Consider the following 22,878-nt stretch of genomic DNA (forward strand, 5'->3'; position numbering starts at 1 on the left):
ACTGTTTGCTGTCCTGGCTCCTCAGTGGTGGAACGAGCTCCCCATTGACATCAGGAAAGCAGAAAGTCTCTACACCTCGCAAACTAAAAACACATCTTTTTCGACTATAGCTGGAATAGGGAAGGTAGCGCCATAGTAGCACTTTAGCAGCACTTAAATGTCCCTTACCGAAAGCACTTTGTAGTTTAACTTTATTGAAGAAATTGTACTTCTCGATTCTTGTTGTTCTAAGTTTGGACTCATGGTTTAATGCACTTATTGTAAGTCGCTTTGGATAAAAGCGTCAGCTAAATGACATGCAATGTAATGTAATATCAGTTAACTGAAGAAATGGGATTAGTAAACACAATATAGTTTTTGTTTTGAGTACAAAAAAAGTTAGTAAATCCCATGATGCTTGAATAATTAATGTTGTCATTATAAACGTTCATACTTTTGCTTTTCTCAAACAGACACTTCACAATTCCCGAGACCCGAGATGTTTCATGAACTTCGGAGGAAGATATTTATTTAAGAACAACGTGACAGCCTTTTCAAAAAAGTGAAATGTTGCAGTATTGCTATTTCATACATACAAATTCCACAATGTCAAGAAACCTGTACATTTAACTGAAGTTGTAGTGAAAAGTAACATTAGCAAACAAGAAATTGTCAAATCTTGAACATTCAGATTCCGCTGATTAGGGATCGAGACAGTGAGAGAGATTCATGACATGTTCTAAATTGTGCAAGACAAAGAGCAGATTATGAGGACAATCATTCTCTTTTGTGATTGATAACCAAATGAAGTCACAGTTCACATAAGTGGTCAATTTTAAAGACTAGTTGATCAAAATCAAAATGTCGTCAAATAAGCCAAACCCAATTAAAATGTAAAATAATTAGGATACATGTAAAAATCTGTTTATAAAGGTGAAAGTGATAACGAGCTACATGTGTAGCTCTTACAATACTGACACGTCATACATTATTTCAAGGAGGAGTCTGCATTAAATCATATTACTGTATCTGTGTTGTAAAACAGTACAATTATGTTTAGTTTGTCTGTTTCATACCAGTTTAAAACTGGCAATGTTTCTAATGTATTATGTCTCTTTATGGTATACTGTTGAGAAGATCTTTTTTAAATGCCCGATGTTTGTTCAGCAGTGGGCCCCATTAGCTTTCCCTCAACACTTACAGCTCATTCAACAGCATTGGAAGATAGATATCGTTTGAGCCCAATGAAACTTAATTTCATAAATAAATAAATTAGACCCACATCACTCCCTTCTTCACTCCAACTCTGTACATAATATCATACTGTATGTACACAAATATATGCACATTCTTTTTTCCAAACAAATTTACTGTGTCAATGCCCTGCAAAACAATGTCATCCACAAATGTTGCATTTCTTAAACCCATTGTCAATAACACTTTTTTTTTTTTTTAAATGGCCATCTACTCATCTTAATTGGCATCAAATTAAACTGTTCCACTTTCAAATATATTTTACAAAGTGCACACCTGTTAAATGCCAAAAACAAAAGTACTGTAGCCGGGGTCTGGCCTCTTAAAGTCTTGACAACTGAGCAAGAGCTTCACAAGAGAACGTTAATATCCAGTTACAGTATCTATTATTCACGCAATGATGCACACATTCAGACACTCACGGTCATTATTCATCCATCAAACCTCGACTTATAATATTGTTGTTATTGGCACTACTAAGCACCACTGATAACGGTATCCTTGTACTTTGAAGAAAACAGGTCTTTCTTTAACCACAAGATGTCACCATGTCGTCTGCTGTGCATTTGAAATCCATCTGCTAAGTAGGTTATCTGGCTTCCTGTATTTCAAAACCACTGAGGGCCGAGGCAATAAATTATATATCTTTTCATGAATTGTACATCGAGTATAATGTATGATTCCAATTGGCAATGTTCCTCACTTATATCCACATTCACACTCAAACTCTCCAATTCCCATTATCATAAACAGATAATGATGGCAATGTAGTGTTACTGAATAGATCTTAATAATGTTGAGCGAAAACATTCAAAAACTAACCTGCGTATACATTTTAAGGCAAAGGGAATTGTCAAGGCATTTCCAACACCAACATTGCATAGCTAAGGCAGCACAGAACTGATTACAGTGAATATGTACATTAAACTGTATATTCAATGCCTTTTTTTATATACAAAATACCCACATATATTAGTGAGCACATCAACATGTATTTACACACAGGCCTTTGACTTCTCTATACGTGTAGCATTGTATTCCAGAGTACAGTTTGGTCCGGGCAGGAGCTCCCAACATTTCTGTTTCAGTGACAATGACACAAAGTAACACAACCTTCACTGCATCTCTTTTTTTTCTTCTTTTTTTTTACACTTAATCCACTTGTAGAAAGAAAGTTGACATGTTTTTACTGCATCAAACATGATATTGAAAACCTGTAGCACATTAAGCATTTAAAAACAAACATCTATCTCAGTTGTTGTGAAAAGGTGACATCATACATTAATAACAGCAGACACCTGTACAGAGATTGGTAGTGCATGTAGTGTTCTGAGGAATGATGGGGTTACCTTTGTTTATGTTACCTATTGAAGCATACTTGAGTCTATATATGAAGACCACTAACGTGGAGAGACTGAATATACCACAGTCGTACCAGTATTTGACTACCAAGGCAAGCAGAGATACAGTGGCAAACCACAAGAGGGAGCCAATCCATCGGACTAAAGGTTTAGTGTTAACACTGTTTATAGAGTTGCAGCTTTAAATCCCTGGCACTTCACCATGCCCCTCAGCAGGGCACATGGCAGCACATATGCTCTCTCTTTATCTCTCTGTGTCAACCATGAGCATTTCATGAGCGTCTTTGAGATAGGCAAACACATCCCCATGCACACATTAAAATGACAGTAAAAGTAATAACAAAACCATTCCTTTGGTAATAAATAATTTGGCTTGAGTGCAACATAAAAGCAATGTGAACCCCCTGCAGTTTTTCAGGGGAAAAACTAAGTGAAAAAGAAGGTGTTAGACATGCAATAAAAACAGTCTATAGCCCAAAGTCTTTTTTTACACAGTGGTCAAAGTTCATGACAAACAAGTCCCTATTTTATCCGTGCTACATCCAAGCTTCAGTGTCCAGGCTGCCTGACTGTCCAGGGTAGGAACAATCTTTGTTGCCCATGGCTGGGCAACGCGGTTGAGGATGGATCATATCTGCGAAGGCCTGGTGCAGGCTCTTGCATGTGGCTGGATGACCAGTAGAGCGCGAGCTCTGAGGGGACAGTGGTGGCGTGTGGTTTGGGGAAAATGTGTCTAGAGCCTGCAGATCTCTGTAGCTGACCGGGGTCGGGATACGCGAGGGGCTGTTTTCCGGCCTGTTGTCAGTGCGAGGCCTCATTCTGCCACTCAGTTTGTTTTTGGAGAAAGGGGCTACGCTGTCCGCCTTCTTTGGCCCTTTCTTAGTCTGCAGCCCTTCTCCATTGTTGTCCCCGTTGGCCAGGGGGGAAGACGGTGGGGGGGATTCAGAGCGGGATTCACTAAGGCTGAAGCACATGGAAGAGTTTTCACTGGAGGAATCCTGGAAGGAGCAGTCCTCGGAGGGGGGAAGGGGCACAGGTGATGGACATGCGTCTGGGGGCGGGAGGTCATCACTGCCGTCACCATTTTCTAGGTCATACGGTAAGTTTGGCTGGTGATTCTCCAGAGGAACATCTCCTTCAGGCCCTGTGCCCCAGCCAAGCTGACCCTGCTGACCTGTCAGCCCCCCTGTGGGAGGACAACCTCCATGGTCTCCATTCAAATTCCTACAGTGGAAAGCAGGTTGTGAGGGGACCTGATTCATAAAGCTATCACCAAGACCCGGCAGGGAAGATGGAGCTTCCTTGTCCTCGGTGGCGCTAGAGATGGCTGGGAGCTTCTTGAGACCCCCTCCACGCTCTCTCCAGTGCTCAGGCTCTCCTTGACCAAAGTTGTGTGAACTTCCAAAATTGTGTGTATAAAGTAAATTTAAGGGGTCCTCCGGTGGAAGGTGACGGGGATTAGTTCTCTTGGATTCTCTGAGGTCAGGCAGAGTTCCAATCTTTGCCCCCACATTCAGGGAGGAGGTGGAGGAGTTAGAGGAGGAATAGGCAGAGTCAGTGACATTAGGGTCAATGGGTGCTGACACTGAATGAACCCCAGCTCCCTGCAGCGGCACTCCTGGGGCTCTACAAGACACTCCTATAGCCTGCTGTGCATTGGCCAGAAACTCAGCCTCAAAGCTGCGATACAGGTCCTGCTCCTTCTGAGGGTCTAGGGTTGGCAGCTTCTGGAAACCGAGGCCCAGTACTTCCTCTTCGGGCTGCTGGCGCTCCAGGCCAGACCAGCTCCTATGGTGGCCTCGCCCAGCAGAGCGAGGGCCCTGTAACGTCCGAGGGGAGCGGGCAGCATGATGGTGAGAGTTGCGGGGAGTTGAGTGAGGTGAACGTCGACCTCCCGAAGTGACTGGTGGCAGAAGTCTGCCTTTTCCTATGGAGGGTGAGCGAGGAGCAGGAGGTCTGGGAGTAGTTATAACCTTCTTGCTGGGGCTGCTGTTGTTGTTCTGAACCCCTTTAATAGGTGAGTTAGAGCAGGAGGACGACTGCCTCTTGGTGAACCCACCGCCTATCCTGGGAGAGGATGGGGGTAATTGTTTGGCCCGAAGATCCTCTCGTCTGTCTGAAGGTGGAGGCTGAAGGTCTCTGTAGCAGGGAGTGGGTCCCGGGCTGGCATCACTGGGCCGAGTACGGGAAGTTAACTTACTCTGGCTGTGGGAACGTGGACCATGGAGCCTCCTTTGGCCCTCGTTTCCAACGGAGCGGCCCCTCTCTGTACGGGAAGTTCGCGACCCATCAGCGGATCCTTGTGGTGGGTTCGGTTTGAGTATCGGAGCCAGAGCAGTACGTTCCCGAGATTGGCTGCGTGCACGGGGCAGTGAGGGGCGCAGGGATGGGGTCTGATCTCCAGCTCTAGGCCTCTCAATCACATGCTTCCCCTCCTTGCGATTAACAAGCAGGACCACCTCATCACCAGAGCGCCGTGAGGCACCACCCAGAGAGAAACGCCCTCCTCCTCCTCCTCCTCCTCCTCCTTTAGAGGAGGCTGTTGAGGAGTCACTATCTCCAGACAGACGTCTTGTCGCTGGCAACTTTGTTTCCTTATTCCTGTAGAAAAGAGAAAAGAAGAGTAATGAATATTCGTAATAATACCACAAACATTCGTAGATGTTCTAACCCAACACAAAGCGCTGCCCTTTCTCAACCAGACACTTCTGGAGTTCACTTACGAGAAGAAGGAATCTAGAAGTACAGGTCAATAAAGTATGAATTGTAAGTTTAAATACCCAGTAGAGGGTGTGTTATTTGTTTGACTATGAAGATTTAAGGTGTACTCACATAAATAATCCTATAAATGTAGAAAAGAAAACAACTTTTGGTCTGTTTCTCAACTTATCACAATAGAGCATATTGGTCTGTTTTACCCCAAGATTTACTGTATTTCTGGTGTAAAAAAAATCTGTATTAAGTTGTTGCCCAGAGTCCATCCATTAAAAGACCTATAGATACATTTAGGAATGACAGCATGCTGCTGTCCTGTGTTTTGAGGTTGTAAACAGTTTTGTTTGAATTTAGATTACAGGTTGTGCCTTTGATTAGTGTTTAGCACACAAGACTTCACAAGTTATCCTCAGAAATTAGAGTTGTATATATTCAGGCATGCTAATTTGCCTGCATGGAGCCAACCTGTTGACCTACTTCCCTAGTTAGCTGTGAACAGTTGTCTCGGGATAGTTGTCAGATTAGGCATCATCTAGTCTGGCCCACTTGAAACAGGATGCCCCACCCACGCAGGGTTAAAACGAGTGAGCTGCTGCCTTGACGTCTGGCCTGAGCCATCGCTCAATACAGAAATGAGCCACAACTTTGGCGAGAAGCCAAAGTAAACCACCATGCAGCTCCAAATTGTGTTGAACAATGGTGTCCTCACACTGACATATAGGGAAGGTATGTGACCAACTAAACCTTTTACCAGATTGTATACCCCAGAGAAAGAGCCACTTACAATGGCCTTAACATCAACAACACATCATGGCCATCTTTTGGCAGTCGATAGTCTAATTACTGGTTGAAAGTTGTGGGGAAAAGGAGAGCTGAGTGAATATGTTCGGTGACCATGTTGTAGCTACGAGGAATTGCCGTAGAATGGATGCGTGAGACGGGTTTATCTGGGCAATGTCACCTGAGATTACATAAATCTGCTCTGACCTAATCTGTGGCTTCCTGGCATGTGCATTTATTGTGCATCTTCCCAGATCTATGTGCACGTGTGTGTGTGTGTGTCTTTCTGTTTGTGGGCACAAAACAGCAAGCAGCAGATAGTGAGTGTGACCCGCCAGGCTACTTGTGAGGGATTCATTTCTTATCAAGGTAACACACTTATCCGCACACTTGTGTAGACACACACAATCACCTGAGAGGATTAAAGTGGCGGGGTTCTGAGCGGTCTCGTGGCGGACGTGGGAGTAGATTGCGAGCTACACCGGAGTCCAGCTCGGTGGGGACAGACGGGTTCTGAGAGCGGCCGGGCCTCTCAGGAGGTTTGTGCGGTGCGATGCCATCATTTCGCCAGTGTGGACCTGGGCTGGTGGAGCGGGAGGAGTGGGCGCTCGAGGACTTGCTCTGGGCTCCCTGACCTTGGCCACTGGCTTTCGCCTGGTGGTAGCGGTGGGCTGTGGAGAAAGATTGATAACAAGTGGGTAAAGACAGACCACTAACCAACATTGTCAGACTGACAGGAATACAAGTCATTTAGAGGTCCATAATATATATATATCATAGTTAACCACATCAATGTCTTCAAGCTCTTAGATAGCAACAGTAGATATTGTATGCGTCCCTGAGCCAGAGATAGATAGACTCTTGCTCGTGATACTAGCCAACCACAGAGATGCTGCTGATCCCACCATTTAGGGAGAACATTTATAGAACACAAAAGGCATATGTCTGTAATCACTTGATACTCTATGATCTTCAACATGGCCGCCTGTGGTTAGAAATGTAGCACCAATTAGGATTTCATCTCATGTCAGCTGTCCAGGCCAGACGCTCGGCCCTTGACATCATCACTTCAGCAGCAGCGTGGACCCACAGATGAGGAGGGATGGTCCCACCCAGCACAGTGGATGGCCATGTAACCCTGTGCTTTGGGCTGCTAATCAAGTGAGTGTAAACACTGAGTGTAGTATTTGTGTTGAGATGAGTTGCTGCACAGATGTGTTGTGGGATCAGGTAGCGAGTGACTTCACATTTTCCATTACAAACAAGCAGGCCTAAATGTCCTGGACGGAAGTAATTTTGGTCAGGTTTCAACATGAAATGATTCAACAATGTCAAATCAGTTGGCGGCAAACATCTGAATGTATGAAGTGACACAATTTAGAATTGGATTGCCGTTCTTATAGTATATCTTTGTGTCTCTTAGGGCTGTATGACAAACACTATTTCTCCACATTGCTGACCCTCACAGAGTCTGCTGCTGCTCTGAACTTATAGCACATCCGATGTGAGTCATTTGTTTGTGATCTTAAATGCATTATGAATTATGCAACACAGATAGACAACAATTAAGTTGTTTTGTAAGAGGCCGACGGGCAACAAGAGGTGACCTTACCAAAAGCAGCACAGCGACACGGGTCATGCTTGTCCAAATAGTGCTCTAATGTGTCCCAGCCCCCTCCAACACGCACCATCACATGAGTACGAAGGACCTGAGGCAGGAAAAGAGAAGACAAGGCTTCAATAGATTAACAGAAAGTAACATACACATTCATGCACAAATAAAACGGCTGAACCTTTTGATCAACTGCACTGCAACACACACTGCACAAGTCAATAGACATGCAAATTCCACAAGTGGCGCCGCTCGCTGAAGGCTGACCGGTCTTCAATGTTACGTAACATCTAGATGCACCCCTGCCTGTGCCTCTGCCTCTCCCTCCCCCATCCCTCCTCTTTCTCTCACATCACCCCCCATCTGCTGCCATTATGAGGGCTGTTCATTGCCATGCCAACTCACAATTAAGCAGAGCACGGTAGCATAAGAAAGAGTGCTGTGAAAGACACCCCTTTTTTTTGGCCTATCTCATGCCTCTCAGCTGGCTTGCCCGTGTTTTCAGAGGGGAGCCGGGGGAATTAGCATGGCAACTCACCCCCGCTGTCCTCTCTGCTCCTCAGCTTAGACTTAAGTTGCCGTGGAGAGGAGCAGGGAGGAGAGTGGGCCTGGATCGTCATAACAGAGGGGGTTGGTTGGATATGTCACTTCCTACTCTCCTCTGCTCTTTGAAGCACACACATCCACAATATCAGACCGAAGAGCCTCAGACCCTCAAGGCAGAAGCTGCCTTGACTGAAGCAACACCATTTTCCGGATGTGAGAGCCCCGCGGATGCGTCCCCCAGCCTTGGGTTGTGCGATAGGGTCTTGCAGCCACATGTTTTAAAGGTTGTACCCGTGTCTCAGGGTGCAGGAAGGCAGAGCCATAGTGGTAGATGTGCGTGGGCTGGCACAGAGTTTATTTCCACCGAATCACACGCGGCACAGCGCCTCATCTCCCGGCCCCTGAGAGGCCTGATCCCACGTTCTCTCTCATACAATCCCCGCAATCCAAGACAAGCCTTCTCATCGGCTCCTCTACTACATCAAATCTGTCAGAACAGCAGATCTGCTTAACTCTATCAGATCTGACAGTATAAACTGCTTACTTTGAAATATAACATTTTTACAATTCAGCAGACATTTGTTCTCTGTCTAAGCAGTTTACAGAACATATCTGCTGTTACTTCTCTCTTATCACTTATTTTAGTTTTTGCATAACCATACCATGATAGAGGTGCTGTTGTGACACAATAGACATGGCTTCATATCTTTATTTAATAAATGTGTTCTTATTCACAATGGTAACAGCTACTGGGAATCCAAATAAACAAATGCATTCGAGTGGGATAATAGCATGACTATAAAGAGAATGATCAAGGGCCTTAGAAGGCTTTATTTCCTTCTATATCACTTGTTCCCATAACCAACAAGCTCATTATGCATGTCGTACTTTGTACACAACTGCTGAGGCTACATGGACGATTTGGGACCATGTTCCCCTTTAGATCTGTGGCATAGCGGGCTGATTTCCCAACCACTGAAGGGGTATCACAGTCTTCAGTGCAGAGAGACCCAATCCTTGTTTCTATGGCAACAGCGAACAGAGAGACTTCTTGTCATCATTGCGTGGGCGTGTTGAACCAATTTCTTCCTAAATCTTGCTGGTGAGCAAAAAAATTAAGCTCATGGTTCATTTCAGCTGTGGTGCCCCTCAACTGACGTCATCTCCTCCCTCTCGGGAGCCGCCTCCCGGGGGACAAAGACGTCTTATAAGTTCATGCGGCCCGTTCGCCCATTTGCTTTTTGTCTCATCCCCTCATTCAGCGTGAGATCCTTGTCAGAGCTTTGGCAGCTAAATAGGGGTTTACTGGCTTTTAAACCGGCTGCCCGCTTCCTCCCCTCAGAAGAATAAGGGAAGTGTGTTGGCCGCACTTGGAGCTGCTCGGGCATATGTGTGATCACTGCCATCCACAGTGAGGGCGGAGACGGGGTGATGAGAGCTAATCTGACCAGTCAAAAGCTCAGACACACACACACTCACAGGGCAAACAGGCACATTTAAATACGTCTATCCCATTAAAATGGCTGTTCCAACCGGCAAACACGAGCGTCCATTGATCAAACGCTTCTTAGGGGGCTGTTGGAAAATTATAAAAAGGGAGGAGAGGTTATGTATTTTTTATTTTGCTGAAGGCAGGGAGGTCTTTTCTTTTTTCCCCATCACAAATTCATACGACAGTCTTCTCTCTCAGGATTAATTTAGCAGCCTCTAATGATGGCTTTAGGGCGCCTTATCGTTCATAATTGTGCGTTTATGAAAAATGAACAATCCTGTCTCTGTTCCAGGACTTCCTTTATGACAGACAATCACTTTAGTGTGCTTCAACAAAAAAATACATGTTACATAGACTTTCAAAAATAGAGTGACTGCAATATTAATCATTTTATGTGTGCCACGGCTAATGCCACGGTGGCTTCTGGTGAAAAGTATTATTCCCTAAATATACTGTATGTTATTATTTATTTTTTTGAGGTTGCACAATCTATAATGCTTCATCTAAACTTTTAGTTATTTGTGGTCAAACGATTCATAGCTTAATTCATAAATATTAATTATGCTACGAAGGGTCTATTTTTAAAGGAAAATATAAGATTGAACTACTAAATTATTCTTCATTAGTTCACAAAACATTTGAATAATGTAGAAAATACTATTTCCCAGATCGAGGTGCTGGTGCCAAACATTACTCCACATAGTGTATATCAAATCTCCCTGTCTGGAACAAAGTGGTGCCACTAACGAAATATTGACATTTAAGACCTAGAATAGGTCAACGAGTCATTAAGTCACATTAATCTGACTGGAGTACATTTTCGGTAAGTGACACCAAATCGATCCCTGGTATAAACCAACCTTCCTGCCCAGTCCTGTGAGCCCTCGAGCCGGTTCTGTGGCAGCTCTTAGACTGAAACTGAGACAAACAGTCCAGCAGAAACAGGCCACAGCCAAGATAAGGGCCAAACTCAGGAAGTGACCTAAAGCTCTAATTGTGTCTCAGTGAGAAAGAAAGTACAGTCCTGGGAGTGGGCCGGTTTCTAAACACTCCTACGAGAGACAGGAGTCACAATGCTGTACGGTTCTCTGGGCTTTGATGCAGCCGAGCAGCGGATAGGTTTATGTGTTGCTGCATAACCCTGCTCTCCTTAAACCAACACATGAGGCCATATGCCAACACCGTAAGGTTCCATGCAACGACTGCAGGCCTCACAGTCTTCTGTGCAATGTGCCAAAGTAGCTTCTAAATACATGTTCAGCTGTGTTAAAGGAATGATTCAGGTTTAGCACGACGTTGGTCTCCATTTCTGTAGTTTCTCATCTGACCACATGGCAACATTGAAGGAGGCAAGAAACACAAGACTGATAAGTCAGATGAACCACTTAGTCTGGAGGTAAAGTATACAGAGGAAAGTGAGAACTAATCAAAACTACTAAAATAAGACCAAAGTTGTAATAAACTAGAAACAACCTTCAAGTGCAAGTGACCTGACAGTGTACAATCATTTTAATTGTATTCTTTATTTGGTATAAAGCATAACAAATAATTTGGTATGTTAAGCAGCTTAATCAAAGGCCGTTTTAGTTTCATAAAATGAATTAAAAACATGTTTAAAAGGCCGGACGTTGGTTAATGAAAGCCCTGTTAGGTTTGTGCTTGATATTCAAAGAATCCATGCAGTTGATCAAACATCTTGAATTTCACTGACAAAACAATGCTCAATTATTTTCCTTTCTACCTTAATCTATGACCGTAAATATTGAAAGCAAAGCTCACAGTGACAGATAATTCAGTTTATGGAGGTGAGGGCCTACCCTTATGAAGATCAATGCACTGGAGTCTCCCACTTTGTACTTCCCCTCCGACACCTTGACCATGGGAAACTGAGCGGGACAGGAACACCGGCCCAGAATCTCACGCACCTGAGGAGAACAAAACAAAAGCTGTTTAACATCCACGTCAGACAAACATGACACACACACACACACACACACACACACACACATCCGAGAGGAACCTGACGGCAATCCTTTCCTGTTCTTCAGGTCAGCGCCCATACATGAGGTCATGTTTAGTCACATGTATCTGCCCAGTGACCAAAGCGCCACTGGTTCTGAGCACTATGTGTCAACAACACCATGAGTCTGGTTTATGGTGTGAGAAATGAGCAGACTCGGCTGCCTCAGTGTATGAGGGCGTCGAGCGTGGATTGTTTGAGCGTCATCTTCCTGCCAACTTCTTTCTTAAGCACCCACTGGGTGTTAGGGTTCCCCGCCCCGCTCTCCCACCACATTAAAAGCCCTGCCTCGTCTCATCCCTCCAGAACATTTTGGTCATTTAGTTCACCGCAAAGTTTCACAAAAGCACAAAAATACACATGTGGATTGTGGAATAATGAATGCTCTCCCTCTCTGCCTCTCTGGGCTGTTTCATGACATTGTTTACGGTTGTGACATCATAAACTGAGGAGAGAGAGTTCAGAAACCAGACTGGTGGTAGTGATGTCAGCGGGCCTGCGCTGCCAGCTGGGTTTTGAATCGAAGGAGTCAAAAACCGGTGCTCTTGCTGTGGCCGGGGGTGCTTATTAGGCACAGACACGACTGCAGGGCGGAGCAAGATCCGGCTGTGTTGCTCAGGCGGATCTCGCAGGCTTGGACAACTTTGATGTTTTTCTTGGCATCTCTCTCAGACAAAGGCGTATGCACACTTGTCGAGCAGCAGGGAGAAAAGTAAAGAAGCAGGAGTGGACCGAGGGAAGCCCACGGAGAGAAGTGGAATAACTGCTCCATGGCTGTGTGTGCAGAGGCAGTCACTACCAAGGGCAGGAGAGTATTTTATAGATATTTAAGTGCTCAAATGACGTGTTAGAGGAAAATGTCAGGTTGTGAGCTCCCACCCTTTGGCTGTTTACAGTAGCTTTCATGCTGTGCACGGCTGATGGGATGCAGTGTGTGTGTGAGCGCCTACATTATGGTGTGTTCGGTAGATTAAGGAGGCACCTTGTTATTTTCCTCAAACAGCACCCCTCATTCGTTCCCCTTCTGATTAAAGAGTGTGGGATCAGCACTAAACCTCAGCAGCTCACCTGCCTATCTGTTCGCCCTCTCACCTGCTTCTGTCTTTTCTCTCTTATCCGCTTTGTTGTCTTTCAGACTTTATTCTTAGCCCATGCACTTGCTGACCAGCCCTATATTTATATTTGCTTTCTTTGTTTTGCTTACATTTCTACATCAGCATGCTCCCTCTCTTTCTCTCCGCTCTGTCACTCCTCCGTCTTTCATTCTGCAGGAGGTGGGCGAGCTCTGTTTGGAAAAAACCCTGGCCAGTGACTTAATGGAAAGATTGCTATGGCAACCGACACACACATAGCTGTGCCCTTCCCTTTTTAACTGTACTTTTTTTCCCCCCCCTTCTCGCTATGCTAAAGCCTTTCTCTCACTCCCAAAACCTCCCCAGAGCTGTACAGCTGAGGTCATGCATTTTCCTCCAGAGGGAAGGTGACGGACTCGCACACTGTGCCTCGTGCGAAACACACAGCAGGATACGCAGTCGCACCATGAAGGGTTTTAATAATAACCTAATCCATAGCAGTCCTGGCATTTGAAATATTTACTCTGTGGAGCCTTTGACATGAAATGTGTGCACTTCCCATGTCTTCACAGTGTCAACAATGGGTACAAACAGACACACTGAAACCAAAACACAAAGACACACCAGAATGAGATCGAAGGGGAGGAGGGAGACAAGGTCACACAGGAAACATGCGGAAATGGAACGCTGCGAAAAACTGAAAGATGAATTATGGATGGAGGCTCGTCACATTAGGGACGCTCTCAGCGAGAGCTGCAGATTTTAGTGAAGAAAAAGAAAAAAATGTGAGCAATCCACAGCACTCCCCTACTCGGCTGTATCTATCTTAAGATAGGAATGCTTAGAGAGAAACACTTTCATGATCAAGGAACTGCTGCCTTGTCTCAAAGCAGTTTATCGTAAAGAACATATACATATACATATACATATACATATACAGCGCTCAGATCCTGTACTATCTGCTCAGTGAGAGTCAATAATCTCTTCATTCCTTTCCTTCCTCATCTGAAGGGCCATTCGAGACTGAGGGCAGAGCAAACCCTGGGGATGAAGAGAGGAAATGGGAGGGGGAGATAACAATGTTTTGGTGGTATTCCTTATATTCTTCACTGATTTGAGATGTGGACTAACATGCTACACTAAGACTGTATCCTGTAGCCTCACATTAAATAGTACAACAAAGGAATGTGCATGGTTGCCGATAATGTTCTGCTAGACATTTACTGATGTATGATTTGAATTTAAAGGAGATTTCGTGCATACAAGTAATATAGTTCTGGTTTTGTTTTCGGACTGGGGTCTACATTTTGTCAATGTACTCTGAGAAGCCGCACAGCCCTTTGAATATAGTCTGTTCTCCTCATGAGTCAACAAACACAGTTTGCTCCAGCTCAGTCATCAGACATCGGTGTAGGTGTGTTGGCATTGCTGCAACTGGCTCCTTTTATGATTGCTATGCGAAGGATAATTACAGCCAAACTTCAACAATAAAACGTGAACATTACAACTCGCTTCCACAGGGAATTACACAACGGTGTTTCCAGGATTTGACTTCAGGAGACACAACTGTAGATTGCAGGGTTTACAGCAGACTACATTGTCTTTTATGAGGTTGATGAAATTGGGAGGATCAATAAACTGTGTAGAGCGCTTTCCAGGTGAATTAAAAAAGATGACAACAAGACCCTTCTGTTAGCTTATCTTGTTACCCTGAGGATCTCCTGTCATGGCAGGAAACCTCCCAAGATAAAACAACCTCACCATCAGATAAGCGCAGAGAGAGAGAGACAAGAAAACAAACGCCTACTTGGTAGGCAGGTGAGTTTTAGAACTTGAGGGGTTATTGCTTCATTACCCACTGTAAGCATCCCTTAAGCCTGTGAACGCAACTGACAACAGATACATGTCAGACTCTATCCTCCTATTAAACCACTGTCCTGACAGCCTGCATGAACGACTCAATATCTCACGCAATATCTCATAAACACGGAACAGCCTGCTTTTCAAAAATGATCTCTTCAAACAACCTGGGGGGGTTGCAGGGAGCAGATACATGTCTGAATTAATGCTGAGTATGTTGGACCTGTAGTCTGAGGGGACAATCTGGAGAGATAATGAGCACACATGTGTTTAAGGACTATTAGAATGCTGGTTCAACAGGCCAGACCACCAGAGGTGAGACAGAAAAACACAGTTGGACAAACGCCTCGGGATGAGGTGTGTCAGTTATTGCCAGGAACATTCCACAGCAAGAAGGAGATGAATAATATAGCAAACAAAGAACGAATTACGGTAATAGTTCAACATTTTGGGAAATGCACGTTCCTTCCTTAGATCGATACCACTTTTATTTCTGTCCATTAAATGTGAGGATAGTCAGCTTAGACAAGCACAAAGACTGCAGACAAAGGAGACCGCACGCTTGGCTCTGTCCAAAGCTTCCAAAAAAACATCTACAGCATATTTTACCATGTAGACACAAGAAAGCAAATAAGCATATGATACAAAACTATTCCATTTGATACAGAAATGATAACACCATGACATATTTTATAATGTATGATGTGTGCTTGAGCAAGGATCATAATCATACTGGAGCCATGGCTTCAACGAAACCATTCATGAAAATCAATGCCTGTCTTCTGGCCACATGGCGAACTACCCATTGGGATGCTGGAATAATGTAATAATCTAATAGACATCATGTGCTGCAAGGCGAATAACTCTATTATTCATCTGTTTCAGTCAGACGGCCTTGTAATCACCCAGCGCAGGAAGTGAAATATCAGGCCAGGATCTATATGTCATTCGTCGGTTTGTTTTGATGAGGCTCAAGAACACTCAGCACTTCTCCTCAGGACCGCTGAGGGTAAAGGGATGGATGTCCGACGCTTTTCTCACCACCTGAGACTCGCACGAGGAGGCTGCAGGCAGGTGCAGAAAATTACCAGACTACTCACACAGACAGAGGCCGATTCAGATGAACGCCCAATTAAATGATAATCACGCAAACGATCCTGGAACGGCATCAAACGGGGTGCAATAAAGACAAATAGCGGGCAGAGTGCAGAGTCAGCTGTTTCCACAGGCAACACTGCTGCATGGAAAATGGTGAGCAGGAGTGTAATCTAGTCTGTACTGTTACTGTACAAAGTCTAGAGGTTAATAAAAAGTAAAGTAAAATACTAAACCCCTACAAACATGAGTGCATGTGACACAGGAGGGAGAAACACTGAAGGATGCCACGCTCACTCAGCAAAGCGTATGAGTGTGACCCAATGCAAAGCATGGTGACCTACTTTTATCTTTCACTCTAGCTCCCCTCTGTACTGTAGCTCTCCCTCCCGGAGTGGCATCCATTCCAGTCAGGTTTAACAGAGTGTACAGTGAAGTCACTCTAGGCACACTATCTGTTGTCTACTCTCCTTTTTGTATTCCCTGAATGCATGAATTGGACCATAATGTTAATGGAGCAGACCGTCCATGTCGACATAATACACACATGTTCCCTCTTTATTACTCCGTCCCCCCCTTTGCTCCGTTGGTGTCTCCATCCAAAGTCTTTGATTGAGACGCTGACAACAGTGGCAGTCTATTCACATCACCCTGTCAATGCCACCAACAAGACATACTGTTGTGCTTTATCATCTCTGTCGGAGACCGGGTGGAGGATGGGAATGAAGGCTTGCACATATATGAACTAAACAAGGGTTGAATGTTGAACCCTGGGGTGAAAAGAGACATGAACCAGTTTAAATGACTGCGCAAGAAGAAGGAAAGATGTGAATGAAGGAAGGCCGTGAAGCTCGGACGGTCTGTTGTTTATTAGCGCAAATATTGTACTGTATAGATGGCTGTGCATGCAGTAAACTTGTCAACAATTAGAGGGTGCATTAAGAAAATGTCATTGAAATGATTACATGTATGTCACTTCTGTGTGTGCCCAGGGCCGAGTGGATAACGGTGTTTCTTTACATTGCGCTGCTTGTGGCGTGGAGGACAATCCAGTTCCAATCAAAGTCGCTGTTATAATCCCTTTCGAGTGGTGATATGAAAGAAAATCCCCTAATGCATAGGATAACATGAATGTGCACATATAGCGATGTGAACCAGCTGCTGTCTGTACCTACTATTGAGAAAAAATAACATCTCCAGGAATGGGAAGAAAAAAAAAAAGAAACATTTGTCACTGACTCAATTTATGATGAAGGAAATGAGACACCGGTCACTTCCTCAACTTTAGAGTGGAAAACAGTCCCACAGTGATATGAGTAATAACACGGAGTGGCGGATGAGTGGGAGAAGGACACAGTGGTGGTGAGTGTTTACATGAGTGTTGTTACGATAGACAACGGCTTCCTTCAGATTAAATAGTTATTGTATCCACAAGCTTGTCAATGTGACACAAAGCTAGGGGAGGTAATCTTCCTCATCTTCTTCATTTGTTGAAATTCTCATTACATCCCAAAAGCAACCTATAAATAGAATATTATAAGCAGAGTGTAATCATAACTTATATGTGATACATTTGAGTGTGATTATAAAATAGGCAGATAATCCTGCTGTCTGTATGCCGACTGTCACTCTACACTCATTAGAATAATGACCTGTAATCCTATTATCACAACACTTTTATTGTCTTGTATAACAAGATTAGTTTGATCATTCAATAACCACGCAGCATATAGAAGAATGTGGGAGCCAAAACCACAAACCTCATTGAGATGCTGTCAGCTCCACAAGAACGGAAACCTTTTTAAAGATAGTAGACCAGAAATTAAAGTTGGTCTTGATATATACGATTCTGAAAAATGCATAAATATTATCCTGTATAGATGTCTCTATACAGGAATACTCTGTGTTCATGCGTACGCTGCACAGCTCATATTTTCTGCTTGAGACCTAATTGGATTTGGGCAATGTGGTGAGTTCATGGACACGTTCAGTTTTGATAACTAAACGTAATCTGCAAATTTGTAGTATTCCTGTTTGCACGAGCATCTGAAGCTGCTGTGCACATCTCTGTGGAAGCGAATGGCCTGGTAATTAATTGATGACATTTCATCAGAAATGTTATTGGATATGAAAAGAGCAAGTGGTCATGAATAAATTGCGTTCTATTTTTTTTAATCGGATTACTTTTTCTTTCTTTTTTATGGAAAATAAATCAGTAAATGAGAATGAAAACCAAACCAGTGAAACCCAATCCATCCTGGATGATGCAGGAAGGTCTTCAAAGTGGCTTCACTGAGGGCAGCGGACACACACAGTCTGGTGTCACAGCTGTGGGCCGATGAAACTAAACCCTTTAACTGTCTTCCTCTCCCTCCCTGTCAGACACTCATGTCGACTAGAAATGAGGTTTCCAGTAATACCGAGACACTAATCTCCTGTAAGACAGAAATACAAAGAAGAGTATTCTGCAGGAGAAACTTGTGACTAATGTTACGGATGACAGGGAGGTCTAATACCTCACAGCAAAAACGGAGTGGCTGGCAGATGTTGATCAAATGACTGTATTTAAATAAAAATGTGGATTTAATGTTGACTGTTTTCTGGTTAAGAACCAAATGCAGTCCAGAAAATGAAGAGGTATCTAGTGGATCTAGTCTGGGCCTCAAAAAGCCATTAGACAAGAAGTGTTGGTACTATGGTGCACTGGTACTATTGTAATATAGCAGCCTCTCATCTGTGAACCACTGTGGCTCCTCGTTTGGAGAGCCTCATGTTGCTGATGCGGGCTCTTCTGCGCAGTGTACATGCATGCAATTTTCTTCGGTTGACAAGGGAGGTGGAGATTTTATTCACCAGACAAGTGATGACAGGGAAATGCCACTTCTCGAATCAGTCAAGTCAAATGTGTCTGTTGGTCACTGTCCGACTGCTGGGGGGGGACAGTGACCGGGGTCAGTGCGGATGTCAGAGAGGCAGAGACAGGCACACGCTCTGGAGCTTTCCTCCAATCGTTTTGTCCTGAAAATACAGGCGGCTTGTTTGATCCACAGTCATATGAGGGAGAGTTTGCGGATTCAGGCAGTCTGAACGTCCTCCTCCACATGCTCTCCTATTTCTGTCTGTGGGGGTCACGCTGGAGCCGCTCTGCTCGGCTGCCTGGCCAGCATGAGTGTGACTGTCTCCCCTCCTCCTTCTACATCTTTGGGGCCAAAGACGGACCTTGTTCTCTTCGTCAACACGAAAATATCAATGCCCCCTCCTCCCCCCACACACACACACACACACACTCACACACCATGCACATGCTCCTGCTGTTCTGTCTGTCTGCTCATTAGCTTTGCCCCCAACACGACCTTTGCTTCTCGAATGTGCTTGTGTCAGGCGGGCCCTCACAAAGGTCAGCCGGTTCAACTGGACAAGTGACCAGAGTCGATGGTTTGAACTCCACGGGACAGCAAACGTATTAGAACCAAAGCGCGAAAAAGGGACTTGTTTCAGTAGTGTTGGTAAAGGAGCTACAGAAGCAGGGCGCGATTCAGAATCGTCATCGCCTGCAGGGCATTTGATGAATTGTTGCTGATGGACAAGCTAAATGAAAGAGGCTGAAGATCATGGTCAACACTCTCGAGATAGAGCTGACATGTCTACAAGAATGCAGGTGAAATGTCACAGAGTTGACATGTGACCTTTTTAGAGAAAGCAAGAAGTTGGGTGTAAAGTACACACTGAGCCTACAGGTGGGCAGGAATTCAACAGCACTGTCTCAAACAAAGCTAAGATGCAGGCACAAACTCACACCACAGGGACGGACCTGCATTCTTCATAGCACTGATATGATATTTTCAGAGATGGCGCTTGACTTTTGACACCTTTCTGTGTTTTACTGTGAGAGAGCTTGGTCTTCTATGAGCTGCGTCATACGTCAAACAACCCTTCTGATCAAGGCCTGTGAGTGAGAAGCCTGGGAGACGATTTGTCACACCGGTGTTATGAGCAGTGAGGATGCCATTGTGTGAAATCTGAGCTGCAAGATCATTACACTATGATAATGGCTAGGATGAATCATAATGCAGGTGTGACTCATGTTATAGAGTCAACTGCTTATTTTGGATACTTAATAAGCAGATCACTAATAGACAGAGGATTGCGTTGTTTGTTTCTTTATCTTTTCAACTCACCAATTCATCCAGATTTCTCATGTCACATAAAACTCTCTTCTGCGGCCAGATGAACGGCTCTGGATCAGGTTCATCATCATCATCATCATCTTCTTCTTCTTCGTCATCATCTTCATCCTCCACACTGTGACTGCTCTCCTTCCGACTGAAGCACCTGCTGGGCGGACTCTGCTCAGCCGGCTGCCCTGCATCGATCCGCAGGCTCTCCTGGTCCCGGATCTCCTCCTCGATCTCCTCCTCCAGCTGGATCAACATGGGGGCCAACATGCCAAACTTGGACCCGCGTCGCGCGACCTCAAGGAGGCACAGCACAAAGTTCTTCTCGTTGCACCTCTCCACCAAGTCGTTGGTCTCAAACATGAGCACGTCCTTGATCCAGAGCTCCTGTCTGCACCAGCTGATGAAATTGGACACATTATCCCGAGCCACAAACGAGCCGGTGACGACGTTGCGTGACTGGAAGACGACGTCTTTCGACGGCACCTTCATGGACTGCGCCGCCTCCGGGTACTCCAGCTGGAAGTCCTGCGCGGCGCGGTTGACGTTGTTGGCGTGCCGACACAGGGCACAGCCCGTCCCCAGCCCGTCCATGAAGCTGTCCGCAGTGACTTCGAGATCGTACAGGGTGTTCAGCCATTCCGCCAGGTCCTCCTTCATGGCGTACAGGTATTCTTCGCTGGATTTAAAAGGCCGGATACTCTTGGAGGCGGAGGACTGGATGTTGCTCTGATCAGCCATATTTAGTCGAGTTATGTAGCCTATCGATAAAGTCTACTTGACGATTCCCGATTGTCTCATTGCACAACTGCGCTCCAAAGCCTCGCCCGCAAAATGAAGCGAAATAACCGCGTTGACGCACCCATGCCGCTTTGCGCCAGTGGTTTCTCACGGGGGCTCCTTGAGAGCAGGCTTTGTGATGTCAGAGGCATATCGGGATGAGGTCTAGCCGTGGCGCATGGATGCGTTTTCCGGATGTCTCTGCAAAATCCCGTTTCCTCTACAGAGCGCATCGCCAGGTCCCGACGTGAAAAGGGGGGTTGCGGAGCGGTCCGGGACGCCGATACACACCCACGCGACGGCCCGTTAATCCACCCGGCGGCCGGCGGGTCCTCTCGCCCACAACGATCCACGTGTCACCATGTCTTGTGCGTCCGATGGAATCACGACCAGTGCGCGGCACCGAGTCCACAGCTCATCAGGCCCGCCTCTCGCACTGAATATGTTGACCTGCTGTAGCTTAGACCGGCGGAGCGACTCTGTGGCACATCCCATTATGAGGGATCAGCGCGAGCAAGAGGAGGAAAACTTAACCCCATGATCACCAACTCGGCACGCGCACTCCTTAAAACAGACGTTCTGCTCGGATTATTCAATAACAATGCGTATTATCGCCGTTATTGATCATTTTTGGCTGAATCTAAAAAACATTAATTACAGCTTCCAAATAAATGTAATTTGTAAATGTAACTGTATTTGTAAGAACTGTACAATACTATCAGGGGTAGGTATTTATTGTACTGTGGTCTTTTTCGTTCATTTCAGTTCCTGATGGTTTGCACAAAATGTTACAACTGTTTCACTCTGTACTAAAAAAGAAAAGAGTCATGTATTTGTACGTGTTTTCATTTGGTTGCCACATTATCAGGCTTCTTACAGTATCTTCTCTCAATAATGGAGCCTCTGTGTGGTCTCGTTACCAAATAGCCTAAAGGTCAATAAAGCTAACATCTCAGCATCACAAGATGCCTCACTCTGCTAGCACAATACATTCAGTATAATCGTATCAATGATCATAGCATGTGATATGTTAGTTAACCTTTAATGACCTTGTCTAAACCTCATGTTTTGTAATGAATGTCCCAGAAGTTGAAGGAGTTAAAGGGGTCCCAACTGGAGAGAGCAGGTGAACCCTGGAACAGCAGAGTGGGGTGATAGTGAGAGATATGCACTGGATGGATAGTGTTAAACAGTTTAGTCAAACACAGCACAAGACAAAGTAGCCAAGTCAATAGCACATGATCTTCTGTGTGCATGTCAGAGAATGTTTGTGCTGCATGTCACACATTGCAAGATAATAAGGTGGCCGTTGGTGCTACTTCATTGCTGCAATAACTCAGGAAGAAGACGTGTTTGATGTCTCGACTTCTTCTCTATGATCTAGAAAAGATCACAGGCCGGAATGAGAACGCAAGCCCAGACATCCCGTTCTTGATATTGTCGAGGACTACTGGTTTTACAGCTCACGGAACAGGTTTGAAACTAGGGTCACACTTTAGTGAGCAGAGCTGATTTTCAGGTTTTAATGGCAAGTTGAGATGTAGAAAAACATCAGTGAAACTTGCTCGGGGCTGTAAAGACCCCGTCTGTAATCGAAGTGTGAAGAGATGGGTAACGCCTCACAGACAGAACGCAAAGCACATGGTTAGAAACTGCTTTGGATCCTGAGGAGTCTTCCAATACAAAACTCTACTAAAGTTTTACAATACTGCTGAAAACGTGTTATGAATGTTTGACCTATGCGTGCCCTTATTCAGAAAGTTGCACAGAACCCCGTATCTTTCATCTATAAATTCAACTCTCGTATCTGGAATTTGTGTCCTCAAAAACTTGTGACTGGGCGTTTCAAAATCTTTTCCACCACCTCATTTCCCCTTTGACAAACTATTGGAGAGGCTCTTAGACTCGTGTGATTGTTTGAATTTAAAAAAGAGGGATGTGTCTGTTTAAGAGAGAGAGAGAGAGAGAGAGAGAGAGAAAGAGAGAGGTGGGGGTTGATGAGATCATTTTCTGGGCCTGGATGAATCAGCTTTTCTGTCCAGCACTATTAATCGACACAAACAACCCTCCACAGTAAATAAGAAGTACTTTAAACCGCAGCTGTAGGTTTTCACAGAGGGATAAAAACCAAAAGAG

General features: G+C 44.8%; 1 protein-coding gene across 1 annotated transcript; it reads right to left on the reverse strand.

Moving 5' to 3' along the window:
• Window positions 1–545: 545 nt before the first annotated feature.
• Window positions 546–21,223, reverse strand: gas2l1 (growth arrest-specific 2 like 1). The gene is made up of 5 exons (XM_034542512.1): window positions 19,966–21,223; window positions 11,557–11,664; window positions 7,702–7,798; window positions 6,502–6,760; window positions 546–5,195 (listed from the first exon to the last, which is right to left on the reverse strand). The coding sequence occupies exons 1-5, from the start codon at window positions 20,701–20,703 to the stop codon at window positions 3,131–3,133; spliced, it is 3,267 nt and encodes a 1,088-aa protein (XP_034398403.1). The 5' UTR covers window positions 20,704–21,223; the 3' UTR covers window positions 546–3,130.
• Between the last annotated feature and the right edge of the window lie 1,655 nt (window positions 21,224–22,878).

This window comes from Cyclopterus lumpus, chromosome 9 (assembly GCF_009769545.1).
Source record: "Cyclopterus lumpus isolate fCycLum1 chromosome 9, fCycLum1.pri, whole genome shotgun sequence".
Taxonomy (NCBI): domain Eukaryota; kingdom Metazoa; phylum Chordata; class Actinopteri; order Perciformes; family Cyclopteridae; genus Cyclopterus; species Cyclopterus lumpus.